An 11,174-nucleotide genomic window follows, 5' to 3' on the forward strand; every position below is an offset into this window, starting at 1 on the left:
GTTTGGGACACCCACATCCCCTGTCAGAGTGCCTGGGTTCAAGTCCCACTTCTGCTCTCTAGTCCAGCTCCCTGCTAATGCACACCCTGGGAGGCAGCAGGTAATAGCTCAAGTGCTTGGGTCCCTGCCACCCACATGGAGACCTAGATGGAACTCCTGAAGCTCCTGGCTTTAGGCTGAGCCAGCCCTGCCTGTTGTGGGCATTTGAGGAGTGAACCAATGGATTCATCCTCTCTCTCTCTCTCTCTCTCTCTCTCTCTCTCTCTCTCTCTCCCCTTTCAAATAAAATAAATAAATAAAAATGTTTAAGACTTTGATATTAAACTCCCAACACATGGACCTTTGGAGGAAACACCCAAACTATTAGACAAATCATAACCTAAGAGAGGAAAACAAAGAAATGCTAGGTGCCCCTCTGGGTTCCCATTCAATTCTATTTGACTTCCTGTTTATAAACAACGTCCAAGTTGACAACAAACAGTGGAGTTAGGTCTTGGAGACGCTGAGATAGTGCAGCTTGGGGAGAAAGTCTGAAGATGGCGTGACCCCGAGAAACTTATCCTAGGGAGGGCATGGATGGTCCCCGAGGGCTCATCGGGAAGCTAGGACTGCAACCCCTCTCTGACTGTCCCTACTATGTCCCCAGGAAACAGCAGCTGTCCATGGAACTTGAAAACCACACAGCAGTCTCTGAATTCCTCCTCCTTGGACTCTCACAACAGCCAGAGCACCAGACTCTTCTGTTTGGGCTCTTCCTCTCCATGTACCTGGTCACTGTGGCTGGGAACCTGCTCATCGTCATGGCCATCCTCTCAGACCCCCACCTCCACACGCCCATGTACTTCTTCCTCTCCAACCTGTCCTTGGTGGACATCTGCTTCACCTCCACCACCATCCCCAAGATGCTGGTGAACATCCAGACGCAGAGCAAAGCCATCCCTTATGCAGGCTGCCTTGCCCAGATGTACGCTTTCCACCTCTTCGGTACCATGGACAGTTTCCTGCTGGCGGTAATGGCCGTGGACCGGTTCACGGCCATCGTCCACCCACTTCGCTACCAGGTCCTCATGAGTCCCCGCGTCTGTGGGCTGCTGGTGGGCGGCCCCTGGGTGGTCACCAACCTCCAGTCCCTCGTCCACACCTGCCTCATGGCTCAGCTGAGCTTCTGCCGTGCCAACGAGATCCCGCACTTCTTCTGCGACCTCATGCCCCTGCTGAAGCTGTCCTGCTCGGACACGCGCACCAACAAGTTGCTGGTTTTTGCTTTTGGCATCGTCATGGGCTTCAGCCCGCTCTTGTGCATCCTGGTCTCTTACCTCTGCATTTCCCGGGCAGTTTTCAGAATCCCCTCTGCTCGGGGCAAGTGGAAAGCCTTCTCCACATGTGGCTCCCACCTCACCGTGGTCTCGCTCTTCTACGGAACCATCTTCGCCGTGTACCTGCAGTCCGCGCCTGCGCGTGGCTCCTCCTGGAAAGAGAAGGCAGCCGCCCTGATGTGTGGGGTGATCATCCCCATGCTGAACCCCTTCATCTACAGCCTAAGGAACAAGGACATGAAGGCAGCCCTGAGGAAGCTCTTTGGCAGAGTCACCTCCTCCAGCGTCTAGGGCAGAGCAGATGTTGAGTGCCTGCTGTGTTTCCGAGACTACTGGCTGGGCGCTGGGGACACGGGGGTGCACCCATGAGTGGTTCAGACTCCAGCAGGAAATAGGGATGTACTGATCAAGCCTGACTGCATGCTGATGTGAACAGGTCATCAGGAGATGGATAAAGTCAGGGCTGGCGCTGTGGTGTAGCGGGTTAAGCCTCCACCTGCCACTCCGGCATCCCATATGGGCACCGGTTCAAGTCCCAGCTGCTCCACTTCCTGTTCAGCTCCCTGATAATGGCCTGGGAAAGCAGCAGAAGATGGCCCAAGTGCTTGGGCCCCTGCATCCACGTGGACAGGCCCGGAAGAAACTCCTGGCTCCTGGCTTTGGATCAGCACAGCTCTGGGGAGTGAACCAGTGGATGGAAGACTCTCTCTCTGTCTCTCCCTCTCTCTGTCTGTAATTCTGCCTCTCAAATAAATAAATCATTTTAGGCCGGCGCCGTGGCTCAACAGGCTAATCCTCCGCCTTGCGGCGCCGGCACACCGGGTTCTAGTCCCGGTCGGGGCACCGATCCTGTCCCGGTTGCCCCTCTTCCAGGCCAGCTCTCTGCTGTGGCCAGGGAGTGCAGTGGAGGATGGCCCAAGTCCTTGGGCCCTGCAGCCCATGGGAGACCAGGATAAGCACCTGGCTCCTGCCATCGGAACAGCGCGGTGTGCTGGCCGCAGTGCGCCTACCGTGGCGGCCATTGGAGGGTGAACCAACGGCAAAAAGGAAGACCTTTCTCTCTGTCTCCCTCTACTGTCCACTCTGCCTGTCAAAAATTTAAAAATAAATAAATAAATAAATCATTTTAAAAAGAGAGAGAGAGAAATGAATAAAGTGCCATGGAAACACAAAGGTTTCCCAACCGAACACCCCCATGAAGTAGCCAGAAAGCCTTCAATATGGCCACCAAGTTGCTCCATGGACCATACAAATGTGAAGAGAGATGAAGCAACGCTCACTGGGATACTGGCAGACCACCCCACCTCTTAGCTGGTGACATCCCTGAGGGATGTGCTTAGACAGCATCTGCAGCCATAAGCCCACACCTGTTGGTTTCTGCCATGGCCAGGCTGGGCCTCCTGGGGTGGGGCAAGGTGAGGAGGGGGGCTTGAAACCTCTCTGCTGTGGCCATGACCTTGAGTACCAACTGCTCTCAGCAAAAGGTCCCCCTTGCTCCACCCCTAACTCTAAGTGAGGAAGACAATGATGCTGGCTCTTGGAGACTCCAACTCACTGTGTCTATGAATCTAACATCAGACCCTGGGACCAGCCTTGTTAATTTTTATTTGTTTATGAGGGAGGGAGGGAGGGAGGGAGGGAGGGAGAGAGGGAGAGAGAAACTCCCATCTATCACTCCCCGAATGCTTGCAATGGCCAAAGCCAGGAGCCCAGAACTCAATCCAGGTCTCCTGTGTGGGTTGAAGGATCCCTGGGCCACCCTCCCGTGCTTTTCCCAGGCACATCAGCAGGAGCTCGATCAGAAGTGGAACAGCCTGGACATGAACTGGCGCCCCCTATGGGATGCTGGTGTCACAGGCGGCGGCTTAACCTGGCTTAACCAGGCCAGCCTCTGAACACTTTCTTCAACAGATGATGGACATCTCCACGAACTGTCTGAAGACCCCTGTGACCCATCAGTTAAAGATGAGGAAGCATGCTTGGGGACAGAGCTGTCGGTGAGTAGCGGTCACCCTCCAAAACAGCTCCCACCCCGGAGTCCAGATCTGAACAACTTAGGACTGTCTACAAGTTGGGGGTCTACGGTCAGCACTATGGCATAGTGAGTTAAACCGCCACCTGCAGTGCCAGCATTCCATATGGTGCCAGTTCGAATCCCAGCTGCTCCACTTCCAAGCCAGCTCCCTGCTAATGCACCTGGGAAAGCGGCAGAAGATGGCCCAAGGGCTGGGGCTCCTACCATCCATGTAAGAGTTCCTGACTCCTGGCTTCAGCCTGGCCCAGCCCTGGCAGGTACAGACATTTGGGGAGCGTAAATATCACTCTGTCACTCCTTATCTCTGTAACTGTACCTTTCAAATAAATAAGTTGCATAAAGCTATTTTTTAAAGAGTTACAGAGAAAGAAGAGAGATGGAGAGAGACCTTCCATCTGCTGGTTCATTTCCAAATTGCTGCAACGGGGCTGAGCCAGACCAAAGCCAGTAGCTTCTTCCAGGTCTCCCACCTGGGTGCAGGGGCCCAGGGAGTTGGGCCATCTTCTGCTGCTTTCCCAGACCATTAGCAGGGAGCTGGATGGGAAGTGGAGCAGCCAGGATTCGAACCAGCACCCATAGGGGACGCCAGCATTGCAGAAGACAGCTTAACCCGCTGCATCACAGCGCTGACCCCACATAAAGTTCTAACCCTGGTGCCCTTAAATAAGTTTTGGGCGTAACATAGCCACACCTGTTCATTAACACACCATGACCCACAGCAGTTTCCTCACTGCGAGATCAGAGTTGAGCAGTCCGGGCACAAAACGTGCTAAAATGTTTACTGTCTGATCCTGTACTGAAACTGGAAGCATCATCTCGGGGAACGCGACACTCCCGGGGGATTCGTGGGAGTCTCCACGTTGGAGCCACCCCCAGGAGGTTGGACCCACCCCCAGGAGGTTGGACCGGAAAATCGAGCAAGGGAAGCGCCCGTTAGAGGATGCTGCCACCAGGGGGCAATAGAGGCCGCTTTCCACCACGACCTGGAGGCACCTCTGGTTGCTGGTCCAGCTTCTCTGTACTGGCCCAGCCCCATCTGCTCCCCTGGGAGGCAGCGGCACTGGCAAGGTTTGCGTGGTGGAATCCAGCCTGGCTTGTCCTAAGAAATCACGGAGACCCACCCGAGTGATCTGAGGCACGGTGGAGTTGCACAGAGGGGACAGGGAGGGTTTGTCTTGCGGTGTCAACGACCCCTTGGGTCTCTTGCAGGGATTGGCATTCTCTCGGTGAGGTGAGAAAGCAGCGTGGACACCACCAGGCATGCACATGGCGTGCGCTGGTGCCATGGTTCCTGTGGGTGCTCAAGCTTGAATGCATATCACACCGACGTGTCATGCAGTACAGTTTTAACGCTAGGGACCGGCATTGTGGTGCAATGGGATGCATCCCAAATCAGAGAGCTGGCCGCAGCCTCGGCTGCCCTGCTTTCGATCCAGCTCCCTGGTAATGCACCTGGGGAGGCAGCAGGTGATGGCCCCAGGGCTTGGGTTTTTGCCCTCCAGCTGGGAGACCCAGATTAAATTCCTGGGTCACGGCTTTTGTTGGCATTTGGGGAGGGGGGTAAACCAGTGGACGGAAGATAAGATTTTGCCTGTGCGTGTGTGTGTGTGTGTGTTCCCCTCTCTCTGTCATTCTGACTTTCAAATAAATAATCTTTTCTAAAAAAAATTATTGGGGCCGGCGTTGTGGCATAGCAGGTAAAGCCTTGGCCTACAGTGCTGGCATCCCACCTGGGCACTGTTCAAGTCCTGGCTGCTCCACTCTGATCCATCTCTCTGCTATGGCCTGGGAAAGAAGTAGAAGATGGCCCAAGTCCTTAAACCCCTGAACTTGCATGGGAGACCTGGAAGAAGCTCCTGGCTTCAGATTGGCTTAGCTCCAGCCATTGTGGCCATCTGGGGAGTGAACCAGTGGATTGAAGACCTCTCTCTCTCTCTCTCTCTCTCTGCCTCTGCGTGACTCTGCCTTTTAAATAAATAAATCTTTAAAAATATATATCCCACTAAAAAATATTAAATCTGTTCTCAGCTCCAGGATCGGATTTCACCTGGGGACATTGTTTGCCAGCCTTGGTGTCAATAGATGGGAAGCATAAGAGGTGAGGAAAATCTAAAAGAACCAGAGAGAGAGAGAGAGAGAGAGAGAGAGAGAGAGGTGAGATGGGCTGAATACCAGCAGTGGGACAAAAAGGGACAGAGGAAGATGATGCCACAGGACCCTTGCACATGCTGTCCCCAACTCTCACCACCTCCCAAAATTAATGTCTGTTGGGCTCTGAGCTCTCAGTGCAGACCTCGCTTCCTCAGGGAAGCCCCCTCCCCAAGCCTAGCCCCTCACCACCCGTACCAGGTGACCCACCCAATACACCTGGGACCCCTTCATTCCCCCTCGGCGCTGCACTGGTTTTGTGTCTGGTTGTGTGATGCTTTGGTTTATGTCTGAGGTAGTGCATTGCCAGCCACAGGAACCCAACTCATCCCCCCTGTGACTGAGCACCATAGCTCCAACTCCACTTGCCCCAGAGACCAAACAGATGCAGTGTGGCCCAGACCCTCCTCCCTCACCCCTCCTGACCCCATAAATCACATGGTTGGGGGCCAGCATTCTGGCCCAGTCAGTTAAGCCGCCTCCTGCAATGCTGGCATTCCCTATGAGCACCAGCTGGGGTCCCAAGAGCTCAGCTTCCGATCCAGCTCCCGCTTAATGCACCTGGGAAGGAAGCAGGTGATGGCCCAAGTACTTAGGTCCACTGCCACTCATGTGGGAAACCCGGATGGAATTCCAGGCTCCTGGCTTTGGCTTGGCCCAGCCCAGGTTCCACCCCCACCCCTTGCTCTTGCACACCCCACGCTGTCTACTCTGACACCTCACAGCCTGCAAAGCTGAACACCAGGGCCACTTGTGGCATGTCTGCAGATTCCCAAAAGTGTGTCTTGGGTCCTGCGTGAGGGGCTGGCCAGGAGGAGAACCCGCCAGGCCTTTAGTTGATAAAAGGGGCACAGCCAATGGAAGGAGGGGCTCACCTGGGACTCCATTGTACTCTGCTTCAGCCCCACAGCTGCCTGGCTGGGATCTTCCAGGAGTCCACCAGGAGGTCCCAGCCAAAAAATGCCGCACTGCTGACTGCCCACACTCTCCACCCCACCCCAGGTAAGAGACCACCTGGTGAGACCACTGTCTTCACCTCTGGACAGCCACCTCTTCCACGGCTCCCTGGAGGTCGGACTCCTGGCCTGCACAGGCCGTGGCCCTCACCTTCTCCCTGGGAAGGTGCTAGGTGTGGAGACAACTAGGAATGACAACCGAGGCGCAGGGAGCTTCCAAGCTCATTCCCACTGTGAGCTGCGGGAGCTCAGTTCCGCTGAGGACCACTAGGGGGCGGTGTGTAGCACACACTTTCCTCCTCCCCCGGGAAGGGCGAGGGGACTGGGGCATTTATCCGCTTGCTCCCAGCATGTCCTCCGCGGAAGAGCAGAGTTCCAGCCTGCTCCACCTGCACTGGTCCCTCTAACAAGTCCTCCTGTCTTCCAGGGGCCGGAAGAGGACTAGTTATTCCAATAGCACCATAAGTACAGGCCTAACAGCCAATGAGAACATTTAGAGGGAAAACAGGCAGCCATTCTTACCTGTGCGATCAACATCAGTGGACTCAACCAGCCACGGATTGAAAATACATGGGGACTGCGCCTGTAATGAACGTGGAGGGAAAACCCTTGCTGTTAGTCCCTAAATGATAGAGGATAACCTAAAATTTGTGCTGTATTGGGGTTTTTATTTTTTAAAGATTTTATTCATTTATTTGAGATGGAGAGAGAGAGAGAAAGAGAGAGAGAGGTCTTCCATCTGCTTGTTCACTCTCCAAACGGCTGCAACAGCCATAACTGGGCCAATCTGAAGCCAGGAGCCAGGAGCTTCTTTTGGGTTTCCCATGTGGGTGCAGGGGCCCAAAAGCTTGTGCCATCTTCTGCTGCTTTCCCAGGTCATAGCAGAGAGCTGGATTGGAAGAGAAGCAGCTAGGACATGAACCGGCGCCCATATGGGATGCCGGCACTGCAGGCAGAGGCTTAGCCCACTTTGCCACAATGCCAGCCCCTGTATCATGTGTCAAAAGTAGGCAAGAGGTGACTTAAAGTATATGAAAAGATGTGCAGGGCTGGCACTGTGGCATGTTGGGTAAAGCCATTGCCTGCTGTGCCAGCATCCCATATGGGTACCGGTTCAAGACCTGGCTGCTCCACTCTATCCAGCTCTCTGCTATGGCCTGGGAAAGCAGTGGAAGATGGCCCAAGTCCTTGGACCCCTGCACCCACATGGGAGATCCAGAAGAAGCTGCTAGATTCAGATCAGCCCAGTTCTGGCCATTGCAGCCATTTGGGAAGTGAACAAGCAGATGGAAGATATCTCTCTCTCTCTCTCTCTCTCTCTCTCTCTCTCTCTCTCTCTCTCTCTCCTTCTGCCTCTGTAACTCTGCTTTTCAAATAAATACATAAATCTTTTAAAAAGAAAAGAAAAAATGATGTGCATAGCTTCTAGGCTGGTTCCATGCTTAGGGTCTATATAGGTTATGCTAGGTTTCAAATTAGGTTCTAGGCTAGTTTCTATGCTAATTTCTATGGTTAATGCCTATGGTGTGTTCAAAGTTAGGTTCTATGCTGAGGTTCTAGGCTGTGTTCCATGCTTATGTTCTATGCTTAGGCTCTGTGCTAGGTTCTATGCTTGGGTTCAGGCTAGGTTCTGTGCTTAGTTTTTATGCTGTTTCATGGTTAAGTTCTAGGCTAGATTCTATGGTTAACTCCTATGCTAGGTTTCATGGTTAAGCTCTGTGTTGAGGTTCTATGCTGGGTTTCATGTTTTGGTTCCATTAGGTTCTAGGCTAGATTTTATGCTTAGGTTCTATGCTAGATTCTAGACTAGGTTCCAAGCTTGAGGCCTAGACCAGTTTCTATTCTAAGTTCTATGTTAAATTCTATGCTTAGCTTCTAGGTTAGGATCCATGCTTAAGTTCTTTTTTTTTTTTTATTTGACAGAGTTAGACAGTGAGAGAGAGAGAGACAGAAAGGTCTTCCTTCTGTTGGTTCACTCCACAAATGACCGCTACAGCAGGCACTGTGCTGATCCAAAGCCAGGAGCCAGGTGCTTCTTTCTGGTCTCCATGCAGTTGCAGGGGCCCAAGTACTTGGGCCATCCTCCACTGCCCTCCTGGACCATAGCAGAGAGCTGGACTGGAAGAGGAGCAACCAAGACTAGAAGCCAGCACCCATATGGGATGCCGGCGCCGCAGGTGGAGGATTAACCAAGTGAGCCACGGTGCTGGCCCCTATGCTTAAGTTCTAGGCTAGGTGCTGTGCTTAGCTTCTGTGCTAGGTTCCATGGTTCGGTTTCTGTGCATAAGGTTCTAGGCTAGGTTCTATGTGAGGTTCCATGCTTAGGAGGTTCTAGGCTAGGTTCTATGTTAGATTCTATGGTTAACTCCTATGCTAGATTCCATGGTTAAGTTCTTGTTGAAGTTCCATGCTTAGGTTCCATACTAAGGTTCTATGCAAGAGTTGCTATGCAAAGCTCTATTCATGTTCTATGCAAGATTCTAAACAAGGTTCTGTGCCATTTTATAGCATGGATCTGAGCATCTGTGGGTTTTGGGATCCTCAGGGAGTCCTGAGACCAATACCCCATGGATATAGAAGGACAATTGCACACACACACACATACACAGGCTTCCACATGTGTGCATCAACTAGCAGAATCCAGAATAAGTACACACTTATGAAGTACAAAACTTAGTATTCACCATCATTTCACCATATTCATTATCATTTATCAAGAACTGATTTGTGAACAAGAATCTTAGCTAACAGTAAATTGAACAAGCTAATTTGTGGGTGAATAAATGCAACAGGGAAAGCTACAGGAAAGTTGCCCAAAAGGTTTATAAACACGTCACAGTGATAAATACTTATGAGACACATGGTAAATTTGTTTTAATCCTTTCTCATGGGTGGGACCAAGGGCTGCATTCACCCCCATGCCAGCCTCCCCATTCCTCTGAGGCTCTGAGGTACCCCCAGGGCAGAAAGTCCTGGAGTCCTACAGAACAGGTGCTCAGAAGGTAGGCTCTTTCCCCCACACCTCTCCCATTGTCAGATGATGCTTCAAAGGAACCAAGGCAGGGGTCAGAGAGGAAGGAGGGTGTAGTCCATGCTTCTCCGGGCTAGCTCCTCTCAAACACACACACACACACACACACACTGAAGAAGCACAGACTTGAGAGATGTGTAGGACACCACCAAGTGTGCCCATGTGTGCATAATGGGAGTCCCAAAAGGAGAGCAGAAAGAGTGTTTGCCAAACATACATGACATGAAATAATGACCAAAATCCTCAGAAAGTTGATGACAGATGAGTCTTCAAACTCAAGGAGCTCAACCAACTCCGTGTGTGGTAGAAAAACAGACTCAATCTCATCCATCTGTATCTCTCGGCCACTTCCTCTGTCCAGGCCTTTGTAACCTGACATCGCATCTCCTACCTGAACCTTCAGCAGTGGACAAGACAGGCAAGCACAACCTGGTGGAGCTCTGGTCTAGACAAGGAGGAGATAACCCAGAATCACGAGGCCTGCTAAGGTCAAGATGTGGCAAGCGTTGAAAGGAAAGACACAGTCACGTGCTGATGACTGGACAGCAGAGGGCGGCCAAGGACGGTCTCCCAAGGAGGTGCCAATGGACCTTAAGGATGGGAGGAGAACCAGGACTCCCTGGGGCAGAAGGAACTGGGGCGGGGACAGTTTGCAGGAGGACCAAGACGGAAACCACAGTGAGTGAAGGCAACAGCGAGAGGGATGAGGCCAGGCGTGTCGGTGGGTGTTTGGATTTTATTCTAAGCAGGGAGAGGGTAAACCTGGGTACAGCTGTTTGGCAGGCTTTGCTCTGATGGCATTTGCGTTTTGAGTCCACTCTGGGCACTCTATGGAGAATGAGAGGGTGGGGGGTGGGGTGTGGCCGGTTATATGTCCCGAGATGACCAACCACACCGTTTTCCCCATCCTATGCCCACTCGTTCATGGCCACCTTGACGTATGACAAGTGGCGTCTACATACATCCTCTTCTCCTAGGCTCTGGCACAGTGTGACAGCCTGGCTGGCTCAGAAAAGATAAGACTGCTTCTTTCTTGCTCACTTTGGGATCCCTGGAGTGTGTGTATGTGTGTGTGTGTACGTGTGGATGGGTGGGGGGTGGTCCAAGAAATCCCAGCGCCTGCAGCCAGGCTGCCAAGCTGGGAGGAAGCCCAGAGAAAGTGGACGGGCCCCAGCCGGAGGTCGCAGGCCACAGCTGCCATCAACTCCCAGACCCTTCCGCAATGCCAGCTCTGCCCTGGCCAAGTTCCTGACCCGCCCTGGCCTCCATCAACGGGGAGCATCGGAAAGGGGCGGCTCTACACTCCACGACGTCTGGAGAGGTGAGACTTGAGAAGGTGGATAGCGCAGAGGCCTGTGGCTTGTACCAGGCATGAGCGCGAGGCGGAGAGAGAAGCAAAAGAGGCGCTCAGAGGCGGATCCCTTTAGGGGGCAGAGAGGAGGGTCCCCGCGTTAAGAAGAGGCAGAGACCCCAGCCAGGCCGGCGCAGTGATCCCACGGACGACTACATCTCCCAGCAGCGCCCGCTCGGGCCGCGGGAAGGGGAGGAATAAAAAAAAAAAAGTTTGGGACAAGCATTCCCGGAATGCGCTTCCTGCCGGCAAGCGGGGCGCGCGCGCTCGGGGCGGGCGGGGGACGGCGCGGCCAAAGCCGGGGCCGGGGTGGGGAGGGGGGGCTGTGCGGGGGCGC

General features: G+C 53.2%; 1 protein-coding gene across 1 annotated transcript; it reads left to right on the top strand.

The window, feature by feature from the left end:
* Nucleotides 1–662: 662 nt before the first annotated feature.
* On the top strand, nucleotides 663–1,607 carry LOC133749311 (olfactory receptor 1I1). The gene has a single exon (XM_062178503.1). It carries the CDS (start codon nucleotides 663–665, stop codon nucleotides 1,605–1,607), a length of 945 nt encoding a protein of 314 aa, XP_062034487.1.
* Nucleotides 1,608–11,174: the final 9,567 nt, after the last annotated feature.

The sequence above is a fragment of the Lepus europaeus genome, chromosome 20 (assembly GCF_033115175.1).
Source record: "Lepus europaeus isolate LE1 chromosome 20, mLepTim1.pri, whole genome shotgun sequence".
NCBI lineage: Eukaryota > Metazoa > Chordata > Mammalia > Lagomorpha > Leporidae > Lepus > Lepus europaeus.